The following is a 25336-nucleotide window of genomic DNA, read 5'->3' as shown; positions in this document are numbered from 1 at the left end:
CACACCTGCTAAGGTGGACAGGTCCGGCAGGCCCCCAGAGCCAGGTGCAGAGGGGCAAAGCTCCAGAAAGCGGCTGGAGGGGGCGTGGGCTTGGATTTCTCCTGCAGGGACTTCCTTCTACATGCTCACATTTGCATAAATCTGCATACGTGTTCACAGGCCCTGCCTCTCAACCTCTGGTCATTATCAGGTCAGGAAGTTATAACTGCTTTGCTGTGGGCCTTCAAGGCATTTTCTCACTCCGTCTCCTTTCCTGCCTTGGCTCCCCTCTGCATCTAGACCTCCAAGGCAGAGAACAGAGAAGGAGAAAAGATGGCACAAAGCGTACACACCCACTGCCCCCAAACCCTCTGAGCTGGCAGAGGCTGTCCTAGGGCAGAGCTGAGGTTCCTGCCTACCGGAAGCTGGATCAGGGCTCATCGGAGGACCCAGGATCTTACCAGACGCCACTGACGCAGCGGGTGGATAAGGCGCGAGGCGCGATGGTGGAGCCCTGCTGCATGAAGCCCCCGACCGGAAACCAGAGGCTGTTGCCGAGGGAGTACTGATTCACCAGGAGGTTGCACCGGCCCTGGGCACACGGGTGGGGTGTGTACCACTCGTAGGGCGTCAACCTGTGAGAGAGAGGGACACATACCAGTGCTGCGGAGGGTGGGCGTGAAGGAAGGGGTGCTGAGGGTGTGAGGGCGCTCCCCTGCCTGGCCTCGCCCCGAGACCTTGGTAGCTGGCCTGTGGCCTTGGCTAAGCCCCTCCCCTCTATGGGACTTGGGTTTTCCCCCTGAAAAATGAGAAAGCTGGACTCTGTTGGCAGTTTGGGAACTGTTTTTCTTTAATCAAAGAAACATTTTAATTTTTTCAAAATAAATCAAGTCACAGAATAGACGGCTGGGAATTGCTTTCTGCCTCCTTCAGTTCCCCGAAGTGACCAAAGAGAGACCCTACAGCCCCACAGAGCCATGGTTTGAAAGCCGTCGGCCTAGAGCAGTAATTCTCAAACTTTAACTGACATCAGAATCACCAAGAAGGCTTGGGAGAACACAGATCGTGGCAAAAGCGTCTGATTCGGTATGTCGGGTTGAGGCCTAAGAATCTGCAAGTTCCTAGCTGATGTGGAAGCCACTGGTCCAGGGACCACACTTTGTGAACCACTGACCCAGACGGTCCCTCAGGCTCAGGCCCTGGTTCTCAACCCTGTCTGTGTTTCGGACTCACCTGGGAGCTTTTGAAATAATGCCAATACCTGGATGCCACACCCAGAGGTTCTGATTTAATTTGTCCAGGTAAGGCCTGGATAGCAGCATTTTTAGGGCTCCCCAGCTGAGCATGATGGGCACACGGGGTTGAGAAGGGTGGCGCTCCCTCCCGCTGTCGCTCGCAGCCTCACGCTGGCCTCTCTCTCCCAGCGGTACCTCTGACGCCCTTTCTTCCTGCCCACCAGACACATGCTCTCCCTCTTCCGCCCCAGCCTGTCTCCCACACAAAGCCTTCCAGCTCTGATGTGAGAGACGCGTCTGGGCGTGTGCTGAGCAGGGCGGGTCTGCCTCTTCACAGGGTGTTACCATCATCCCCGGCCTTCCCTTCAGCCTAGGGCGCATGTGCCGTGCTGCAGGGCTGGCCCACATTTCCATCGCTGCCGCCTGTTCCCGAATACAAGGCCAATGCGCCATCGCTGGCCCCCGCCCCGAGATGTGCTCCTTCTCTTCGGGGCCTGCGGGGCTGGCTTGTACCCGTGGTACCTCACCTCGGTGGTTCCCAAGCCTACGGGCCACTGGAAGTGAGCTTCAAAAATACAGATTTCCAGGCCTCGTCCCTAGAGATTTGGAGACGATCAGACAGAAATTCAAGTTTTTTAAAGCTCCCTGTGCGACTCTGGTATCAGCTGGCTTGGGAACGGCTGCCTTAGAGCAGTGGTTTTCAAATATCTTTTCACCTCTAAACTCTCACCCAGAAGTACAATATATAAGAGAAAAGTGGAGCTGGTCTGAATGAAGACGGGCTGAGGTCCCCGAGCTCTGGCTGCTCAGCCTCTTCACACCGCCCCTCCACGTCTCTGTAAGCTTCCAGGAGCCTCCACGCTCGGGGAACCCTGTTTGAAAGCCACTACCTTGGGCCAGATTACCCTACGCTCAGATAGTACATATATAGGATATTATATATATATGTATATATAGGATGTATGATCAGACCTTTTGTACAGTTTCTTCTTGGTTAAACTTTTTGTTAATTCTGGATCCTAGGGAGCACTGTGTGCATGTGTGAGTGTGAGTGTGTGTGTGTGTGTGTGCGTGTGTGTGTGTGTGTCTGGCAACCAAGCCATAAGACCATTTGCAGGCCCCCCAGGTCACCTGAGAGCCATGGCTTACTACACACAGGGGCTCCATCAAAGGGGGCAAGAGCAAACTGCAGGGCAGTGGAGACAGGACTCAGGCAGACAGTTTCCTCTGAGCAGCCACAGGGAGTGCGGCCAAGTGCAGAGGGCAAGTGTCAGACGGCTCTTGTGCCTCGCCAGTCGACATTGATGACAGATACTTGACAGTGGCAATGCCTACAGGCCCGGGGGGGGGGGTGGCACCCGAGTGGCGCAAGCATCAGCAGCCTTTGAAGATGACCAGGTTGTAAGCAAGGCCTTTCCCTGTTTGGTTGGATCCCATGGGCCAGGGAGGACTTCCTGAAGTTGGCTTTGATCTCCACTGGAAGAGGCACAGACTGAGTGATTCAATGCCTCTTGGGCAGGCTGGGGTTGCCAGGGTTTGAAACCCCGCAGTTCCTTGGGGCTCCATCTTCTAACCAGAGGGAGCACAGTCTCCCCTCAAGCACTGAATAGACATGCTCTTGGGGAAGACCCCACACCACAGAGGTGGAATGTTCACTACAGAATCAGCATCGGGCCCTGCTTCTGTGGCCCCGAGGCAAAGGAGACCGCTGGACCAGAGCCACTGTCAGCCCTTTAGAAGCCCCTCCAGGGTGGTGAGCTGAGCACTGGGTGGGAATCGGGGATCTGAGTGAATGACCCTGAGCCACAAGAGCTTGTTCTGCTTCTGGATAGTCAGTTGGCTCTCCTGAAGCCCAGGCTGGTCCAACTGAGCCTCAGAGAGAAACAACCCTCTCTGTGCCTCTTCCTGGGATGCTCGTTGGCTTCTTCCGTAGGCCCAGGGACAGTCTCTGGTTTCCGGGGGCGGGGGCAGGGGCGCTGGCTCTCCCCAACCCCTGCTCTGGACCATGTGTCTCAACTCAGCACCACTTGCCAATGCTTCTCTCTGTCCTGCTCCCCTACTGTCAGCCACCCTCCACAGTGCCCATTCAACAAGGCAGCTGTGTTTTCACAGACAGACTCGGGCTGGGGAAGGGCCAGGCCCTCTGCAGAGGAGGCCTTCTCCCTCGCCTGTGCCACCGAGGCCTCCAGTGCCCCATTCCAAACTTGCAGGCTCTGCGTCTTGTCATTCAGCACTTTGTCGCAGATCCTGGCAAGGACGGATGCCAGGGCTACCAAAGGCTCGGTACTTAATCAGAGTGATCTTCCTGCCACCTTCCTCCCCTCCTTTCTCTCCCAAAGCTCCTACACAAGCAGGCGGGCTGGAGACCGGAGAACGAGAGGGGTAAGAGGCAGGGGCGCAGAAGCCAATTTGGACAAGCTCGCCTGTGTTCGTTCTGCAAGGTAGGGGATGTGGGCAAAGACGGATGGATGGGCAATGCCAGGTCAACAGCTGGGCAGAGTGGTTCAGGTCCTGAGTCCCTCTCCCATCCCTCTGGTTTGGCACCAAGGGCTTCTCAACCCACCCTTCTCCGGCTCCCCACCCCCTCCCATGCAGTTCCCAGAGGTGGACACGAGGTGGCGGTGTGAGGACAGGGAAGGGGCCAGGAGAGTACCGAGCCACTAGGAAGAGGACACAGCTGACGGCCAGATAGGCTAGAAGCATGAAGAGCCAGACGCCAGGAGAAAAAGGGTCCAGGAAGGAGAAATAGCCGGGTCTGCGGCCCTGGAAATGGAAATAAAAACAAGATTCACTGTCGACATTCAGTCAGCATGGCCCTTGGGCAGGGCAGGGCAGGGCAGAGGGGATGGTGACCTGCGTCTGGCCCCAGATTGCATTGCCTTGGGTTATGGGTGATTGGTTTAAATGACACAGGGCTGTAGGTGTAGAGGGGGCTGCTCTGAAACACTTACCCAGCCCTGATCTCAGCAGATGAAACAAAAGAACAGCCGGGGGTACCTCGTTACTTCCTAGGATGAAGGAGGCTCTGTGCTGGGCAAGCAGAACAGCCCTCAGTACCCCTTATGTGCTGTCCCCACATCCTCCAGGGGCAGTGGGTTTGGGCTCTGAAGCACTTTTGAACTGTTGATGTCTGCGGGGGTGGATGGAACGCTAGTCCCCCACTCAGACACTCACCTCTTTCTCGTGAGGATGCTAATAGGACAGGCATCCCTGGTTTTTTTGTTTGCAGGGTGATCTCAGCCACAGTGAGACCTTCTCAAACCGGTGCTGTGAGGCCCAGATTCTCATTTTCATTGTATTAGGGAAGAAATCAAAGCCCAGGGCACTCGAGAGATGTGTCCAAGGTATATCGTGGAAGAGCTGGGACTCAAATGCACGCTTCCTGACACAAAGCCCAGGGCTTGTACCATGATGCTGTGGGAAAACATGTTTGTCCCCAGCACAGGGACATGCTTGACTAGAGTCATGGGAGCCAAAGGATGGAGCCAGGAACAGAGAGCTGGGGACCAAGCTCCAGGGCCTTTTCTGTAGGAAAGTGAGATAGAATGAGAAGGAAGGAGTTCCACAACCTGGTCCTAGTCTTTAGCTGTGTGGTCTCAGGCAAGTGCACACCCCCCTTCAGCCTCCGTTGGAGCTGGACTAGATCAAAGGTGACACCCTGGTGACCTGCAGCCCACAGACAACTTGTTTGTTTACCTGCAGTGCTTACCCATGTTGATTAATTGCCAACATTACATGATTGGGAGATTTCACATGAAAATCCAGATTTCTGGCTTAAAAAATGGGTGATCCGGCAACCCTGGGCCTAATTCTCAACCAGCTGGAGCTGAGTGGCGGCTGCCCACTCAAGACAGGGCCCCTCTCTGCAGCTCCCCACGGCTGCCTTGGTCTTGCATCAGGCTTACTTCTTCCATTTACTAGGAAACCACTGGACTAGATGCTCCCTAAAGACCATTCTAAATTGAAAAGGATATGATTTTATGATTCCAGGAATCTAGGAAGTCCATGGATAGGGCAGAAAATCAGTATTCAGCTCAGGGGTTCTACAAACATGTAACCTTTCAAGCTCAAGAGTATATGAGTCACGGCACAGCCTACTGTCAATAACAAGGTGTGTCCCTTTTACACTGGGGTCCCCAGAAACACAAAGGGCAGCTGCCTATGCCAGTACTGATCTCAACCAGCTTTCTGGGCTTTCGTTCTCCAAGGACAGCCAGACCATGGAGCCAGACCATGCTGAGAAACTCTAGGTAACAATAGCTCTCCCAATGCAGCATCTAAGGAGCGGGGGAGACAATACTGCATGGTCCCCTTGTATTCGAACAGCTCCAGTCGTGGGTGATTTTTGACTTCTCTTCTGGTGGGTTTTCCATCCCTTCCCAGAAAGCCAGTAGGCAAATTCCCAAAGCACTTGGGAGTACAGTTTTTACACTCCCATTTGGGGACACAGTCCGGAGGGTACAGAGTGAAGAAGTCAAAGCTTATCCTCTGCCAATGGGGGGACCTGTTCTTGGGCCCATCATCAGTGTGACAGTGACCCCTTGGGTGGTCTGCCTGAAACTGGTTTTCTCTCCCAATAAGGCTGAGACCAGGGAACTGCCCTTTGATACCAATTGCAAGTACTCTGTCTCATGTGCGTTCATGCTTGAGCTGCACAGAACACTCAGGTGATTCACTGGGAAAATAAAACAACTTGAGGGACAAAGCCCAGTAAGCAAGGGAACAGGAGAGAAATGGAGAGTAGGCCCCTTAAGTATGTCTGGTCCTATCACTATGTAAATTCTCTAACAGGAAGAAGGACTCAAGAGCAACAGAATGAGAGTCCCCCGTTAGTCATTCTTGTGTCCATCATGGGCTAACCATGTCTTTGTCTTCATCCTAAGAGCCAGTGGCACACAAAGGAAGACACAGAGTGAGTCCAGAAGGCACTCATGATGCGTATACACCTTCTGCAGCAGAAATCACTAGCACGGGCCACTCCTGGGGTCCTTCTATCCCCCAGAGCTTCTCTGGGCAAACGTACATGAATTCTACGCCTGTCGCTTATGACTATTCCACTCTGTGTCTCCCAGTTGAGAGATATCCAAGAGAAAAAAATCTTTCATTGTAGCTTTCTGAATCTGAAACCCCATTAGATGCTCAATGCCAGAAATCTATACCTGATTATATCACAATGAGTGAAATTGAGGAAAATGACAGCACTATTTAAAGCTGCCATATTTGGTTATGGGTGATAAGAAATGATGCACAGCCATGGGAAAAATTCCTGGAGACTCAAGTTATAAAACATAGAACATCACACAAACAAGGATCAAGACATAAACAGAGCTCCATGGGAAACCTATCAGTCACGTTGGCAAGGCAACATCTGATTCCACTTGTGATTGACTGACGCCAACCAGAAGAGCAAGGAACGGGCAGTCATTTGAGATTTGGGTCTGGGCTCGCACAGTCTAGGCTTGGGCTGAGCCCAAGCTGTTGTTATGATGCCAAAGAGAAGTATGTTACTTGTAAGGCTCTGAACACCTACCTTTTTTTTTTTTTTTTTTTCTATGCAGATGCTTTTGATTGCTTCCTTCCCCAAAGACATCTGAGTACTGGTGCTTGGGGCAAATCAGGTGTCACATGCCACAGGCATTTCTTCCTAGTGAGAGATTTTCCTTAACCCAAAGGATATATGATGGTGGTGCTTTTCTTCTGAAGAACTCAAAATGCTTCACTCTGTTCTTTTGATTTCAGTACCCAGTTCTCCATATTGACAGATGGAAGAACTGCGACCCACGGAGATTAAGTGCCTGGATTCAATTTCTCTGGTGATCATTCGTCAAGCTGTGCCATAGGGATGCCGTGCTCTCCTCCTTTCAAATGGCAGCTGTACCACGTCTCCCTCTCCTTTTTATCTTTGCAATTTGCTCCAATAAACTCCTTAATTAATCCCATGCCTTCTTCCCAATACCAACAGAATCCCAACCTACTCAATCTCACCCCCTTAAAGTACTCTAAACATCATTTATTTATACCCATCATCATTTATGGTGACTCTGTTGCATTTATAGGCATTTGTATTGATTTATACATGTCTCTGTTGACTACAAGTTGGGCTGGTTCCTTCTGGCAAATACAACCACTTTGAAGGTAGATAACTGGTTATATATAGTCTATGCCCCAAATGTCTATGACAGATCAAGTCCTGCAGATGGGGTGGAAAATTAGATGGCACCAAAATGAAAACCAGTTCCTTGACTTTTGTACTGTGCTTCAGACTGACCACATCAGAGATAGCATCACTGATGCCATCTGATGGTGAAAGAGACTGGGCTGGTCACCAAATGATCACAATCCCTGCATGGTGAGGCCCTTTGAATGTTAGCAGTGGACCCGTCCATGGAGCTATGAAGTGGTACTGATCTCCCCTTGCCTGTTGAAAATTCCTGTTATCCATAAAGAAAATCTGTGAACTCACTGATACTTCATTCTCTATGTACTAGAAGAAATGACATTATAGTAAGGAAGTAATGGCTTTCCCAGAGTCTGGAGCCAAATGCATAAGGACACCAGAGCCAGGTAATGCAGGGCAGGTAGTGAATTAAAACACAGACTCTGGAGTCAGCCTGCCCAGGATTGAATCCTGGCTGTACCATGTACAATTATGTGTCCCTGTGCAAGTTACTTAACGTCTCTGGGTCTCCATTTCCTCTTTTGTAACGTGGGGGTAGTAATAAAACCTACCTCGTGGGTTGTTTTAACACACAGTAAGTGCTGTATAAGTGTTTGCTCCCCCTCTATCTAATGGTAGCCATGAGTGAAGGGGGTACAGGGAGATGGTATATGACAAAAGAGGGAACTTCCTTTTGTACTGATTCTCCCTCAATGGACAAGAAATACTATTTTCTGTCCTATAGGAGCACATGCTAAAGATGCTTGGAGGGAGGATGCCGTCTGGCCACAGTCGCTTTCCATAACTCCTAGAGTTTCTATGGGTTATAATACATGAATCATGAGGGTTCCCCCAGGGCTCTCCAGGGAAGCGATTAGGGTAATACCAGCCTCTCTTCTGGAAGGCTGGACCTTAGAAACTGGTGATTGCAATCTTTGGAATTCATTTCCACCTCAGCCTTCCCAAAAAAGTCAAGACAGAGTGGCTGAGATGTGCACAGGTTCTCCTGTGTCTATGTAAGGGCTGTGTACCCTCATCACCATTTCCTACACACAAACAAGTGCTATCAACTCTCTTCCTTCCCTGAATCCACTCCCTCTCCAGCACAGCCAATGACAAAGGCTCATCCTGTCCCCCATGTAGTTTTGCCAGTCTTTAGAACTAAATGGCCATTCATAGAGAGGTTTCTTTCCACTCCCAATTGTCATCAATGGTCAATAAAACACTCTTTAGGGCTAAAGAAAGTGCCAGGAACCCATGGATAACCTCCCTCAGTGTGTCTGCAGTGGATTGTCTTGATGATATTTTGGTTTAGCACGCACTTCTCACATCTGACTCCAAGAGTAAAAAGGAAGTAAGCAATTCATTCCTCTTCACTTAAAACACCCAGATGGGTTTGTTGCCTATATAACCCAGATGCTGGCATATCTATTTTCACTTTGCTGATTGGAAATCTGGCATGAGAAGACCTAAGTTCTAAACCTGGCCCTGACCTTGACTTGCTGAGTGATCCTAGGTGAGCCACTCAGCTTCTCTGGTGCTGTTTTCTTCTTCCAGAAAATGGGACACCATGATCAACATGAAGCGGGGGGGGGGGGGGGGGGGGAATGTGAGAACTACTAAAGTAATGTTGATAAAATCCTTGAACTTCTTGAGAGGAGCACTCAATAAATAACCAATATTAACATGACTATACATTCAGGGAACCATATTTCCATTATATGGGCTATCATGTTACTTAGCTTTAAGGAATAGAACTTTATTCATTTTCTGTTTTCTTATAACAGAGTATTAAGCAGTATTAGAAATGATTCACTGGTTTACTTAGCTTTGTTCTCCATTTTCCTAGACAGTCTTTCTGAGATGAAACAGACCTTCTTGAAAAACAACTAATACATCCAGCAAAAATGTCAGGCATTAATTTAATGTTGACATTTATTTCTTGTTCACTTTTTAATCACTGTCTGCTTTGTTTTTTTCTTTTCTTTCCGTTTTTTGTTTGTTTGTTTGTTTGTTTTACTTTTGTTTAGAGAGAAGACTCTAGCCAAGAGTTAAGAAAAGAAAAAGAACAGAGTGTGAAACTTTCACATTTGCTGTTCAAAGGTGGAGCAGGACATTGGAGGGGAAAATAGTAAACTCACATTTTCAAGGGAGCCTTAGATGTTCTGGCTGGCTTAGGACACTATATGGGATCATAGATAGTATCCTCTGATTAGAAGGGATCTTGAAAGATCTCCTAACCCATGACCTGACACAGAGAAATATACCTACTGTACCATAAAGATAGATAATTGGAAATATGTGGACTTGGAGATCGAAAACCTGGGTTCCATGCCACCCCACCATTGCACTCTCTTTCCTCTTTCCACTGCACCACTAGCCACGACTGGCCTCAGAATCCTTCTGTGCAAAATGGGAATCCTACTACCTGCCTCGGGGGGTTGCTGTACTAAACCAGAGACTGTATGTGAAAGTGCTTCATGAATAAAGAGGTGCCAGATGATGTGAGTCAACATACAAATATACTGGACATACACCCAACCTCCTTGAATATATTGACACTGAATTTTTTAAACTTGATTATCCATTTGGGGGCTCTATGTGCCAATGTCAAATCCCAGGTTGGTTTCTGGCACGCTCTGATGAGGCTTTGCTTTAGCAGTCAGTGTGTGCTTGAGGCATACAAACTTACTTTAATATTAATCTGAGCAAAGCATCATTAGGGAAATTGCTGCTGCAGAAAAAAAGAGAGAGAGAAAACTACATGATATACTCTAACATCAAATGTGAATGGTCGTGTTTTTCTATGCTCTTTCCTCTTCCATTCACAGGTATTTGGGAGCTTACAGTATGCATCAATTCTATAGAACTCTGGACTGCAAAATGCATCAATTCTATAAAACCCTGAACTGCAACATGTCCTTGGGGTTACACTGCTATGCTAAATACTGAACTTCTCAATAAAAAGAAATGAGCTAATATGTCAAGGAAATCAAGAGACTCTTGAACTTCAGATGTCCAGTCGTTTGACTCCTATCTTTGCAGTACCAGGGGACACCCCAGATTCTAAAGGCTGAATCCTCCATGTATGGCCTGGAAGCTCATCTGGCCCCAGCCAGGGGTTCCCATGCCTTCTCAGGTCGGTGGTATGCTGTCTGTGGTATGTGCAGGCATCAGGGAGGGAGGGAGCTGTGGGTTTAGGTGGCCGCCACGACCAGGCCTGAGCACAAGATGGGTCTGAGCTGCCGCAACATCTGCCTCCCCTCACTTTTTGTTCTCAAGGCCAATAGGGTAAAGGCCAGAAAGTAAAAAGGAATCTATTTGGGTCCCTCATCCTGCTGCCTGGAATGCTGGGCCTCCTGGCAGAAGCCAGGCTCCTGGGGGTCAGTGCTGCTCGACCGTGAGCCACCAAGGGAAGTGGTGGTCACTGCCTGCAGAATCACAGGTCCCTCCCTCCCTCCCACCTTCCTTTCTTCCCTCTGTACTTATCAAGTAAATATCGCATGTTTAGGATGAGACATTTTCCATACCAAAAATCATATCATAAAAATTTATGGTCTAATACCATACAATATCACTTATATGTGGAATCTAAAATGTGACACAAATGGACTTATCGACAAAACAGAGACAGACTCACAGACATAGAGAACAGACTTCTGGTTGCCAAGGGGAGGGGGGGTGGGGGGAGGGTTGGATTGGGAGTTTGGGATTAGCAGATGCAAACTATTATATATAGAATCGATCAACAACAAAGTCCTATTGTATAGCACAGGGAACTATATTCAGTATCCTGTAATAAACCATAATGGAAAAGAATATGAAAAAGAATATATATGTACATATGCATAACTGAATCACTTTGCTGTACACCAGAAACTAACACATTGTAAATCAACTATACTTCAATTTAAAAAAATGTATGGTCTGGCAAGAGGGTACCTTCTCCCCAGTGTATCTCCCACTAGGATCTACTTAGGGAGAGAGAAATCAACAAAGAGTAATATAACGCAGCATATAAATGTTGTTATAGAGGTACAGACAGAGGGCAGCAGCTCAGAGAAAGAAGCAATCAGCTCCATCTAGGGGAGTCACATCTGACAAGTGCCATTTGAGCTGGGTATTAAAGGTTAGGGAAGACCTTGTTAGACAGTTGAGAGACAAGAAGATGAGCATGAATCTAGATAAGAAGACAGTAAGAGGCTGACATGATGGGAAAAGGAGTGAGCAGTACAGGATGAAGGTGCCTGCGGCAAAGAGATGGAAGTGGAACAGGGGAGATCGGCTTTTATTCTCCATGCTAAGAAGGTTGGGCTTTTTCTCGTAAGTGATGTGCAGCCAGTGAATGATTTTAAGTCAGAAGCTGATATGATTACATTTGTGAAAAAAATATAAATAAATAAATAAAATTAAACAACTCTCAGGCTGCAGGATGGACTGAGGATAGATGGTAGTGGAGAGAAGTTCACATACATTTATGAAATGTAATAACTGGGGGAAGGGATAAATTGGGAATTTGGGATTAATAGATACACACTACTATATAAAAATAGATAAATAAAAAAGACCTACTGTATAGCACAAGGAACTATATTCAACATCTCAACTATATTCAATTACATATATAATTGAATCACTTCGCTGTACACCTGAAACGTTATAAACCGACTATACTTCAATAAAAAATGTAATAACTAACGCTTTATTGTGCACATGTCAGGCGCTGTTATAAGTGCATTACATATGTATCCTCATTCAATGTGCATGGCAACCCATTTTTACAGATGAATAAGCTGAGACACGTGCCCTGCAGCCAGTGAGTGTCAGATCTGGGAATAAACCCAGGCAGTCTGGCTCCAGAGTCCCTGATTTTCACTCTACTGTTTCTTGGTGAATGCTTACAATAACAGTGGCCCTTTGATGGGGATACAGTAACGGATAAGAAACACCAGCCCTCAAGGAGGATATGGGCCACCGGAATGGCAGCAGTTGAGGTTAGAGATGAGGAGAGCCTGAACCAAGGCAGATTAAGTGGAGACAGAGAGTATATCGGAGGACTATTTAGGATGTGAGTGGACCAACTGACCATGTGAGGAAAGAGAAGTGATGGACAGCTCAGGTGGCTGGGTGGAGATGGCGTCACCTGAGATGGGGCAGAGGAGGGCAGGGAGGAATATACCGAATGAAGTTCGCGTCACTGTTTTTGAGGTGCCTCTGAGATATCCAGGTGGGGACATCTTAGTAATGTGTTTAAAATATGCTTCTGGCATTTAGGGGAGCAGTCAGTGTTAGATTTATAGATGTGGGAAAGGGTGAGATTATCTAGGCAGAGAATTGGGAGAGTGAGAATAGAAAAGGGCCACGGACATTTAAGAGGCAAACAGAGACAGACAGAGAGAGAGAGAGAGAGAGAGAGAGAGAGAGAGAGAGAGAGAGAGAGGAAGCAACAGAAATGGTGGAAGAGACAATAATCAGAGAGGCAGGAGGAACAGCGGGCGAAAATGGTGACTTAGATGCTAGGAACAGAGAGAGTTTTAATAAGCGAGAGGGATCTACAGTAACAAATGCCAAAGCCAGGATCCTTAGTCAGCCTCTGAGTGGCAGGGAGTAGAGGTCAAAAGAGCAAAACATTCTTCTGATTTTGGCCCTGGACATGCCTGGGCAAAAACAGATTATGCCCCAAGGTTGGGAGGAAGGGAAATATCCCATAATCAACTTGTGATGATCCACATTCATGAAAGAACCTAGATAATCTGAGATTGCTGGAAATTCACAAATTATTTCTGGTTATCTTTAGGCTTCAGAGATATAGCTGCCACCACTTGTTATCTTGGAAGGTTTTGAAGAATTTCTAACTAGTCATTTATACTTTGTTTTAATTATTTTTACTTTTGCACACAGGTTTGATTATCACCAGACGCTCACTTTTCAGGAACAATCACTCCTGACTCAGGTGACCTCAGACATAGAGCTAAGAGATTCTAGGTCATTATAGATTATAAATGAAATTAAATGAACCATATTTTTGCTCACAGAGAACTATCAATCAGAGAAAATTCACAAAATAATAAACACTCAGCATTCAACTTCAATTTCATCAACTTAACACTATTGTATCAGAGAGAGCTTCTCTGTGTAGTTTTAGATTTTGGCGCTTATGGTGAACTCTGCCGGGCTACCCTTTGGTATTCACTGTTCCTGCTGATGCCTCTTTTGTTTCAGATTCTGTGAAGTTCATCTCAGACTTGTTCTCACTGGATCTCCCCTGATTTAATCGATTCAGGATCGTTCTCTCCCCAGCTCACTCTTTGGTACTTTCTAAGCATTCTGCCTCATACACAGAATGCACTCAATAAATATTTGATGAATAAATGCATAAACTGTCAGTTCTGCTTAGTGTGAGCTGTTCACGTCAGCACTCAATTTTTACTCAGCTTGGCGCCCTGTTAGAAATCAGATCTGAGCAGCCGTGTGGCACACTAGTGTCTCCGTAAGGAGGTGGGGAGAGGGGAGGAATGCTGACCAGAGAGGGGAGCTGTGTGGGTTAGGTTCTCCAGAGAGAGAGAGAACCAGGAGGGGGTCTGTGTGTGTGTGTGTGTGTAAAGAGAGTTATTTCAAGGAATTGGCTCATGTGACTGTAGGAGCTGGTAGGTCCCAAATCTGTAGGGCAGGAAACTCAGACAAGATTTCTATGTGATAGTCTTCATACAGAATCCCTTTTGCTTTGGGAAACCCATTTTTGTTCTCAAGGCCTTTTTAACTGATTGGACGAGGACCACCCATATTATCAAGGGTCATCTCCTTTCCTTAACATCAGCTGATTGTAGATGCTAACTGCACCTACAAAATACCCTCACAGTATCATCTAGACTGGGGTTGACCAAACATCTGGGCATTAGAGCCTCGCTGAGCTGACACATAAAACTTCACATCCCAGAACGAATGCAGGGGAGCTCATACAGTTATAGGTTTGCACGTGGTAGGAAACATCTGGCCAATAATCCAATTAAGATTGTCCAGAGGATCGGAGAATTGGAGTTTGGTTCTGGCCAGAGTTGATATTCAGGACAATCGTGTCCTGGGTGGTGATGGTAGCCTAGCAACAGATGTTCCCAGGTGGTGGAAACACTTGGGATGACGTACCTTCACCCATGTGGTTCCTCTTGGCCCATCGGGTCACGAGTGGAGCTCTAGTGCCCTTGGCCTTAATCAAGAAATCAAGGCCAGAGCCTTGTCATGTGGTCTGGCCACAGCAGAAAGGCTGTGTGTCTCCATTTCTTTTGGATCCTCCCTCAAGGGTCAGTTGGGTGGGGGGGCACAGTGGGGCAGACTCACGAAACAGCACTGGCTGGAAAGCTGCCTCGGGGGTGCCAATACATGTAATGATGACAAGAACGTTGTCCCAAGAGTCAGGAGACCTGGATTCCAGGCCCAGCTCCACAGGTGACCTTGGTCTCCTCATGTGTAAGATGGGAATTATAACATCTTCCTTCTTTGCTCAAAGAACAGCCCCGAGGACCAACTGAGAACAGGGGCAGAGAGCCTCACTCACACGTTATGCACAGGTCACACAAGGCAGGTGGCAGCCTGGTGTCACAGAGAGAGCACAGGCTCTCACCACACCATCCTGGGTTTGAACTCTGCTCTTACATTAAGTGGTGCATGGGCTTGGCCACGTTTTTAGAACTGATTGCCACTGTCTCCTCATTTCTAAAATAAGAACAAGTCGGCTGTACTCATTCACTAGGGCTGCCATAACAAGGTACCACCGACTGGGGGGCTTAACACAAGGGAAATGTATCGTCTCACAGCTCTGGAGCCTAGAAGTTCAAAATCAAGGTGTCAAGGACCATGCTATCTCTGAAGGCTTTACAGGAGGGTCCTTCTTTGTCTTCCTCGAGCTTCTGGTGGCACCTGGCAATCCGTGGCGTCTCTTGGCTTGTAGATGCATCACTCCAGTCTGCCTCCAAATTCACAAGGTCTTCTCCCCTGTAGGCCTATGTCCAAATTTTCCACTTTTTATAACGACATCAGTCATTGGATTAGCCCTGCCCCATTCCAGTATGACCTCATCTTAACTTGATTCTATCTGCAAGGACACTGTTTCTAAATAAGGTCACATTCACAGGGCTGGGGGTGGTTAACACTTCAACACAGCTTTGGAGGGGACACAATTCAATCCATAACAACAGCCCACATCACAGGGGCCTGAAGAGTATCTGGCACATGAGAGGCGCTCAGTGAATGGGAGTTATCCTCATGGAAAGGAGAGGAGGAGGGACCAACAGCCCCCTTCACAAGACAGACACATCTGTCACAGCACTGACTGGGACCCAAACCTCCCATTTCTTTCTGTCTTAGCCTGGAGAGCTTGGGCTTTTGAGGCTGTCTCTTCTTCCAGATGATTTGGCCTATTTTTCCAAGTCGGGCAGGGGTCATGATGGACGCTGAGGTCCAGCCCAGAACCGGGCTCTTCGGAGCTGCCTGAGTGGGCTCTACAAGAAGACCTTCCTCCTGCAGAAATGGGCCACAGCTCCTGATGCCCTGGCAGCTGCCAGGCTGAGGCTGAAAATACAGATAATCCCCTTTCTCCAAGGCTGAGATCAGAAGCTGGAGGGTCACTTCCTCAGCAGGCATGTGAGGTGAGCTCTTGGGTCCTTCCCTGTTGGGCAGCCTTGTGGTACCAGGTGTTGGAATACACCATGTTGGCATGACCTTGGACACCTAAAGTGACTGGACCATAGGGGAAATCCACAGAGTAGCTGTGCACTTAGAGCCAGTTTGGATGAGGGTATACTTGCTCGCCCCACCAGCCAGTAACTTTGACATCACGTCCATCCTCTGGTGCCCATGGGGGAGCTTTCTCAAACTCATTTTTATACTGACTCTAGCCACCTAACCAGAGAAGTCTTTTTTGGTAAGGAATGCAGAAGAGGGCACAGGCCAGGTATAAGTGACATTACATTATCCGCTCTCCATTCCCCAGTACAGATAATCAAGGGAGGGAGTCTGCATTGCCTCACCAGATGCAATGCACAAAGTGAACAGAGGTGGACCTGAAAGTTGCTGAAGGCCTTGAGAAGTCCGGGGTGACTTATCTGGGCTGGGGACCCACCCCCTAGAAGGAAGCAGAGTGACTCATGGGGCCGATCACCAACACACTACGAACCAAGGGTTGAATGATCATTCTCGGCCTTCCCTATTCAGTGAGGCAGAAGCAGTTTTTACTGGAGAGCCCACAAGTGTGACTTTTCCATTCCTCCTGTTTGCAAGTCCTTGCAGCTGATGGGGGAAAAAATAGCCCAGCACATTTGCATTTAAGTCTTGAAATCTAAATATTTCTGTGAGTCATTCATTATTACCATATAACTCAGTGTTTGCATGCAAATGACTTTAATGCCATAAATGCTTATAAAATAAATCTCTTACCATATGAACTCGGTAAAGAATGCTAATTCCCAGAGTCATGAATGGCTTTGAGAAATCAATCACCTTCTCCCGTTCAGCAGTAATGGTGAGGCCTGCCACGGCCAGATCTGCTTTCTGAAAGGAACAGACAGAGATCATCAGAGGGGTGGCCGCATGAGATGGGGGCCCAGGGACTTGTGATCAGAGGCCGTCACTAATGGGGAGATGTTTCTCTGGTCTGGCTTCTCTGCTTGGGGACTGACCCTAAGTAGCCAGAGGTCTGAACGATCACTCATGAAAAGACATGGATATTGAAGCTGTAACTCATCATGTTCATTTGAGGTTAGACCCCTTTAAATATATAAATTAGTATAAAAAGGGGGGGATCACTGCTGACTGTTCAGACAGACTGAAAACGCCCTAGGCGAGGGAGAACTGGCAGATAGAACTTCTGGATACTCAATATTGAGTAGTTTTTTATGCAGCTGATTAACTTGTTGAAAAACAAAACTTCACTGAGTCCCTCTGCTGTGTGCACTTTGGTGAGGGAGTTACAATGAAAGATAAAAATGATGGCACCCTGGAAATTAGAGGCAATCTAATGCAACCCCAGGAAATAAAGGCCAAGAAATTGAGCAAGGGGCCCCACATCACAAACTTTGTCCTTGTCAGAGGTAGGACCTCACCTCAGCCTTCCTGGACCACTGGCCTTATGTTTCAGTGAGATGCCCGCGTACCGCAAAAAAAAAAGAAAAAGAAAAAAAAATCCAGGTGCCACAGCAGAACTCAGCCAAGGGTCTCTGGTCCCTTTCATGCAAAATCACCAGGTGTTTCCTTCTTTTCTCTTTGCCCCTGCCGTGTATCTCAAGTGCCCGCTCCTGATGGAAGTCTGGCCTGAATTAAGGTCTCCGGGGAAAGGAGATGTTGTCAGCTTCCTCAGTACACCCCTCTGTCAGGAAGTTATTCCTTTGTTTAATTTCAATCCACCCTGTTGCAAAGCAAGCTTACTACCTATTGGCCTGCTCCCCTATACATGGAGCGCCGGGAAAGGCTCAGAGCTGGTGTTCAGTTCTGGCCATACTCTGCCTTAACTAGCTAACTAGCATAGGCTAGTCATTTCACTTCTCTTGGCTTCCTTAATCTCATCTGTAAGCCAAGGATGTGGGGTTTAGACAGTGCCAGAATCCTTTCCAGCAATTCTCTGCAAGTGATTCTCAAAATGTGGTCTAGGACCACCAGCATCAGAATCACCTTATTCTTATTAAAGAATAAGAATATTAAAGAATAAAGGGCTTATTAAAATGTGAATTCCTGAGTCTCATCCCAGACCCCCTGGATCAGACTCTGGTCTTGGGGCCCGGGAATCTGCATTTGTGACAAGTTGCCCAGGTGATTCTGACTTACACTGATATTTAAGAACCGTGTTTTATAACCTAGGCATGTAGCTCAGACTGGTCTCCACTGAGGTTTACATTTCAGCTTCCTTAACTCCTAATTCTGGTGGATCCGTTGATATAAAAGATGGAGAAAGAAATGAGGAAAAGTGAGGTATCCAACAACCTACAAACAGGCCAATCAGTTCTGAATAAGTACACACACACACACACACACACAGGCACATACACACACGTGCACGGTTCTCCCTAAATCATTGCAAGGGAAGTAAGGAGAGAGACATGCCACCCTCATTTTACGCACAAGGGGATTTATAAGTTGTGTACAAGAATACATCCATTGGCAAAGATCAGTTTCTTCTCATCTCAGCCCCAATCCTCCACCCCAATTCATGCTAAAGCAGTCACACTATCCGGCATCGGTTAACAACTTAGGGCCTTATAAAGTGAGGCCAGGCTTAAAAGAGACTAGAGTGCAGATGTGAGAGGTTTTTAATAAAAAATGAAAAATGTGAATGACTCATTGGGTTCATTCTGTATTTCTCTGAGAGAGTGTTGATGACTGCTGTCAAGTGAATCAACCCTGGAGGAGAGAGTGAAGTTTGATTAGAAGATTGTTAGTGCCTTCGTTTGGGGGACGCTTCAGAGAGTTGTTTGGGCCTTTCAGGACCTCAGCCCCTCCCTCAACGATGGTGGCCCCGACCTGAGTTCCTCTCGCGAGCACACGTGTAAAGCAACAGAAATCAACCACAAAGGCGCAGCAGGTGCAATGCTGGTCCCCTGTGTGCAGCCAATCAGCAGCCAAGCCCTGCAAGGACCTTGAGAGGAGGACACAAGAGTTGAATGGGTTGGAGTGAATGAACTGAAGAAAAGGGTAGAAAAATGAAAACTGATAAGATGGGCAAGAGGTATCCACAGTATCCCGTCCTTTCTTTGGTTATTAAAAAAAAAATAGATCTATCCAAACCAAGTAACCAAAATCAACAACTCTATCCTCAAATTTCTTCCCTCCGAACCCCCCGCCACAGCCTTCTTCCTAAAAGGGCAAACTTTGGATTGCAATTTGGAAATCATTTCACAAGTTTATAAAAGTTGGCCAGCGATGACATTCTGGTGAAACAATTCCATATGGAGAGAAAGCTGGAAATGGACAGCGTCCCAGGAGGGCGCTTTCCTGGATAGGAGCAGGACCACACACCCTGGGAGAAAGTCTGCCCCAGGCTCGGACAGGGCGCTTCTGTCTATTCACAAACAGACACCTCTCCAAACTGGGCCAAACAGGAAAACTGTCTCCTGTGGAAACTGCTGCTGCCTTGCCCCGCAGCCCATCTCTCTCTCCTTTGTGCCCCGCTCAAGAGTAAGCTGGGGGCAGGGGAGGCAGGGAAGGAGGGATGAGAAGCTAGGAGAAACCGCGGAGGTTATGTACTGGTTGTTTTTTATTTTTCATCGACTCAGTAGAGAACAGTAATCAGGTACCTTGGCTTCAATGCACCCTGGGGTACCAGCAACAACCTGGTGGGAGCAGGTTATTCCAAAAGGCGTGCATGCCTTTTCTTTCACCTTAGTTAAAAAGACATTGTGCTATAAAGCAGACTTAGATGCGGAGATCATGTGCCACAAAATCAAACTCATGACCAAAGCGGCGTGGCTGCAGAAAATGCTAGCAATTGTGGGCGTGGCAGGCCAAGGGAAGAGCGGGCACCATGAAAGTTCACCCCGGCCCTTCTGCATCTCTGGTCACTCGTTGGGGAGGGCTGTGCTCTCCAGTTGAAAGAGCCACAGACAGGGCGTCAGAAGACCTGGCTCTCGTCACAGCTGGGCCACAAACTCACTGTGACCTTGGGCAAGTTATTCCACTCTCCAGGCCTTAGTTTCCTCCACTCTGAAATGAGAGTTCAGTCAGATGCGCTCCAAGCTCTTTTCCGGCCCTAAAATCCCAGGCTTTCATTCTGCAGGGCTCGGAGGGCAGGAGCTTCGTTTAACTGGCCCCTATTTGCTCAAGAAGATGATAGCGGTCTCCAGAAGTGAATACCTCAGAGAGGTGGAGGAGGAAACTGCGTATCAGACTAGTCAGCAAAGAGCAGCACCCAAGGCAGGGAAGGCCAGAAAGGTCAGGAAGATACCACACCATCTGGAGAGAGCAGATCTGGACGTGTAACCCCGGGGGCTGGGAATCCAGAAAAGGGTAGGACCCCCGGAGCCAGAGAAGGAAGACTGGGAAAAGGGAACATGCAAAGAGTTCTATTAGCATCATGATGTTCCTGGTTGCTGGTGTGTGTGTGTGTGTGTGTGTGCGTGTGCACGCACACACACAGGTTTATAAATACATTCTGAGAGAAAGACCTCTCTCCTCTTCCCATTTTTGATTGAAAGTGTTCTTTGAAGAGCTTTGTGTTCTGCCTCTGAGAGATCCCCTCTTTTATCCCCTGGATGTTAGTGGAATTTCCGAGGGGAGGGCAGGCTGCAGGCGGCCTGGAGGTGGCTTCCAAAACATACTACTCTTTGCCTCCTGCGTTTAAACAGGGGTCATGTGACGGCTACCCTCACTATCAGAACCTGAAGGCTTGGGGTGGCCGCTGCTCTTCTCCCGGATGTGGGCCCTGGCTGGGAGGAAGACAGTGACTTCACAGCAGGGCTCTGGTCTGCGCCTGTCTGAGCCTGCTGCTCCCACCCTGTGCTTCCCTGAGATGCCACCAGGGAGGCCTCTGACCGCAGTGCCAGATCCTGAAAGACCTGAAGGAACAAAGCTTTCCTCTGTCCCCCTCTCCTCCTCTTTTAGACACCTGCTGCCCCCTGTTGGGCCCAATTCTCTCCCTTCCCCTCAGCAGTGCTCCGGCACCCTGGGCAGACTTCCACAGCTTCAGCCCTGCCCCATCCTACCGGAGCCCCTCCCTTACACGGAGCCCAGTTAATGAGAGGATGGGGCGGGTCAGAAGACCTGGCTCTGCTTTTTGCTGACCAAATGCCCATAGCAACTCACTTACCCTCTCTGGGACTCAGTTTACCAGGCTATACAATGGGGCAATGCCTGCCTATCAGTATTATGTGAGAGTCAGGAAGAGATGATGGGTATGGAAGAGCCCTATAAACTCTGCACACTGTAGAATCCGGCCACACCTATCTAGGACTATGAAGGCAGTAGAGAGGGTGGCTGAGACTTAGACTTCAGCATGCGACAGACCTGTCTGGACTCTGTTACTTACTTACATGTTGTGTGACCTTGGGCAAAAGTCATGTAACCTCTCTGAGCCTCAGTTTGCTCATCTGTAAAGTGGGGATAATAATAGTACCCATTTCCCAGAATTACTAAGAAAGGGAATGAGATGATGCTTGTAAATGCTGAGCATGGGGCCTGATTCAAAGTAAGTACCTGATAAATGTTTGCTGTTAAGATGATAATGATAGTGATGATGATGATGATGATGAACTTGATGATGCTGAGAATCTCAACAGGGACCTCTGGAGATGATATCTTTTTAAAAAAAAATATTTATTTGGCTGCGCCGGGTCTGAGTTGCGGCATGCATACAGGACCTAGTTCCCCGACCAGGGCTCGATCCTGGTCCCCCTGCAGTGGGAGCGCAGAGTATTACCCACTGGATCACCAGGGAAGTCCCTGGAGACAACATTTTAACGCATGATGAGTTGTAGGCATGGCTGGGGAGCAGCCAGGCCTGTTCTACCTCCATGTAGGCAGAGGCCTCTGGACATTTGGCCCCTGGTAGCCTTTCCTAGGTGACCTGAGACATCCACACAGCTGTACTGACACACTGTGCTTCCCTGGTGTGACTGCCCATCTCTGAAGATCCACGTAAGGACCCTCTTAGGCCTGGTACTGTCCCATCGCTTAGAAAACTCAAGGAAAAACTGCCATACAGCTTGGAAACCAAATCGGGTCATTCTCCACAGCCTCTTCCTCGTTATATGATTCTCCTCTGGGGACGGCAGATTAAATGACGTCCCCAGCTCCCTTTCAATTCTTGGATCCACCATGCTATCTCTGATCAGCTTCCAGATCTTTTTTCTCTGGCTTTTTTACACGGCCCTCCTGCCTCCCAGTCGCCCAGGGTCCTGCCCCCTGGGGAGGCGGCCGTCCTCTACACCAACAGCTTTCTACTCTTTTGCCGGTCACATCTGCACAGATCTTGTTTCACCTGCTGCTCAGGCCCCATGGTGCCTCACATTCTTTGCTGGCATTTATTTAACTCTGTAATTGTGTTACTTAATGCTGGAAAGCTTTGGGAGGACACCGTTGGAATGAGAAAACGCTACACAGAATAAGGCTGTACTGAGCATTGCTGGAAGCCTTCATTCCAAGGTAAAATTGTCTCTGGAGATCCCCTGTACCTTGAAAAGGCTTACAGAATTCCAAGCAAGGCCAGGCCTGAGGCAGTGAGAGCGGTGAGGACATTATCCATAAATACCCAGAAAGGGAAGACCCCCAAGTCCACCAAACCTGGCTTCCCGGGGAGAGACAACTCACATTAGGCTCTGGCTGAGGATCTGCGGGCTGAGGGTGACATGGGGCCACGGAGCTCATCCGGCCCACAGTAAGCGCTGTGTCCTGGGCTCTGCCCTTGAGTATGGAGTCTCAGGGTTGGCAGAAGCCACTGCCCCCTCCCCAGCAATCCCTTCCTCTTTAACACTCAGCATCCCCTCAACACTCTTTATTGACCGCTTGCCCTGCTCCCGGCAGTGTGCAAGGTTCTGGGATACACGGGTGGGCAAACACAGGCATGGTCCCTGATGGCCAAGAGCTTGCAGCCCGGTGCGACAGGCAGTTGTCAGATCGTTGAAGAAAAGATCTGTAAAACTACAGCTGTAATAAATGTTATAAAGGAGTCATTTGTGGCCCCATGAGCAGGTAGAACAGGGGTTGGCAGAGTCTTCATGGGAGCTTTCTCAAGATGAGACTCAGTTGCCTGAACAAGAATTACCAGTAAGAAGGCCTGGGGTGAGCACTCCCAGTGGGGGGGGTCAGCATGTGCAAAGGCCCTGAGGCAGGAGGGAGCTTGGTGCATTCCAGGGGCTAGAAGAAGGCCAGAGTGTCTGGAGTACACAGGGCTGGGGAGTGTGCTGTAAGATGAGGCTGGAGAGGCAGGCAGAAGATGCAATGCTTTGAAGAGCAATTGAAAGGCCCTGAAGTATTTTAAGCAGGATGAGACTTGTAATCTTAACACGTCTAACGCCTATAGCCCTTCCTGTGTGTCAATTTACTAACCAAGCAATTTACATGTGTTACTTCACTCAGCGCTCACAATACCCTTATGAGGTAGGTTACTATTATTACCCTCATTTTACAGATCAGAAAACAGAGGCACAGAGAGGTTAAGGAACTTGCCCAAGCTTGCACAGCAAGTCAGTGGCAGAGCCAGGATTCAAACCTGGGCGATTTGGCTGCAGAGGCTGCATCCTGAACCTGCAACAGATACAATTGGCTCTAGTGAATTCAAAAGATGGAAGAGAGACAGGAAAGGACCATCCTCATTTTTATCCTCACTTCCTTGCCATTTACACCACTACACTAAGGGCAATCCGGTGTCTATGGCATCACTTCACCAATGTCACTCCAGCCGGTCAGCAGTGACCTCCATGCTACAATGCCTATGGGGTGCTATCCAGCTCTTATCTTGCTGAATCTCCTAGCTGGCCACTCTCTCCAGCCCCTGCCTGGCCCTCCTGAATGAGGCCAACGTCAAGGACATAGCTCTCCCTCCCTCCACCTGCTCTGTCTTGTGACTACATTGCCCTGCTTCTCTGCCACCAGACCAAACTGGGCTCAAATCCCAGCCCTCCAGTTACTGTGTGACCAGGAGTAGGTTTCACATCCTCTCCAAGCTCACTTTTCTCATCTGTAAAATGGGGATTATAATTACCAACTGAGGGTTGTTATGAGGATAAATGAGATAATACATATAAGGCACAAAGCACAGTGCTTGGCATATTGTAGGTGCACAATAAATGGTGGTTATTAATATTCTTTTTCTAACAAAATTCACTTTTATGCCATGACAACTATACCTGTTCTCCCTCTTGATGTGTCTGTGGGAGGAGGTGAGCTCCACGTCCATCATCTTGATATCCGCCCCTACCTGTCCTCCCGCTTAAACAAGTATCCATGATCCACACTCCTTTAAAGCCCAGCCTGGGAGTCTGGCCCTCATGGTCCACCCATCCCTCTGAGTTCAGTCTCATTTCCCAGCACTCCTCCGGAAGCACACCCCCACACCGGGAGTCTGGTTCAGCCAACTTTCAAACACACTTCGTACCTTCCTACAGTTTACCTCCTCTGTAAAAACTTCTCTATCGTCTTCCCAGGAATAAGCCTTCCCTCCTCACAATCAATAAGGGAGCTAAGACACGGTTTATACCATTCAGGTGGCATTTGCCATAAATCGCCTTGTGTTAGAACAGGGGGCCCGGGCTCCTACTCCAACTCTGCACTTATTAGCTGTGTGACATTGGGAAAGGACTTACCTTCTCTGTGTCTCAGTTTCTTCATCCATAAAGTGGGCACAACAACAGTTCGCAGCCTCTATAGGAATTAAATGAGCAACCCATGCAAAGTCTCTGCCTGGCGCAGAATAATTCTCAATAAATGTTAGCTCTTACTATTATTATTATTGTCACTGTGGACATTCATGCACATAACTTAGCTCCCCATTAGATGATAAGAAGCAGGGACCATGTCCTCAAAAAACTTAACTTATATAGTATTTCAAAGTTGCCATTTAGCTCCATTTTACAGACCAAGAAACTGAGGCCCAGAGAGGTTATTAATTTGCTCAAGTACACACAGCTAGGATACGGAGAGAGCTATCTTCAGACATACAGATTCTCAGGTCTGCTTTCTCATGACTGCACTGTTCATAGTGACGTTCCCAAAGTGGACACACAGTAAATCTCTAATTAACAACCAGTGCAGCTAACAGTGCAGGGTACAGGGGGACAACACCCCAAACATGGCCTACCCTCCAGCCCCTCCTTGCTGACAGCAGAATCAGGCTGATTTCGGACATGTGCCTGTACGTAGGAGGGATTTTGTCAGGAAGCTGGGTCATTATAACCGGATTCAAGTCATGGTCTGGACACTGTGAGATACAATTCCTCATCCTCCAGCCTAAGGAAGACTTGATGCCCTAAATCCCCACTAGAGGGCTCCC

The 25336-nt window shown here is 48.2% G+C and overlaps 1 protein-coding gene across 1 annotated transcript in view; it reads right to left on the bottom strand.

The window, feature by feature from the left end:
- Positions 1 to 25336, bottom strand: part of GRIK4 (glutamate ionotropic receptor kainate type subunit 4) — a 311029-nt gene that overhangs the window by 26622 nt on the left and 259071 nt on the right. Inside the window, exons 12-14 of the mRNA XM_060103224.1 lie at positions 16801 to 16914; positions 3868 to 3977; positions 441 to 614 (exon numbers count right to left, since the gene is read on the bottom strand). Coding sequence (XP_059959207.1) covers positions 441 to 614; positions 3868 to 3977; positions 16801 to 16914 — 398 coding nt within the window. The remainder of the gene's footprint in view (positions 1 to 440; positions 615 to 3867; positions 3978 to 16800; positions 16915 to 25336) is intronic.

Source organism: Mesoplodon densirostris, chromosome 7, assembly GCF_025265405.1.
Source record: "Mesoplodon densirostris isolate mMesDen1 chromosome 7, mMesDen1 primary haplotype, whole genome shotgun sequence".
Taxonomy (NCBI): Eukaryota; Metazoa; Chordata; class Mammalia; order Artiodactyla; family Ziphiidae; genus Mesoplodon; species Mesoplodon densirostris.
Note: the sequence above shows the minus strand (reverse complement) of the source record. Positions and strands in the feature narration are given on the sequence as shown.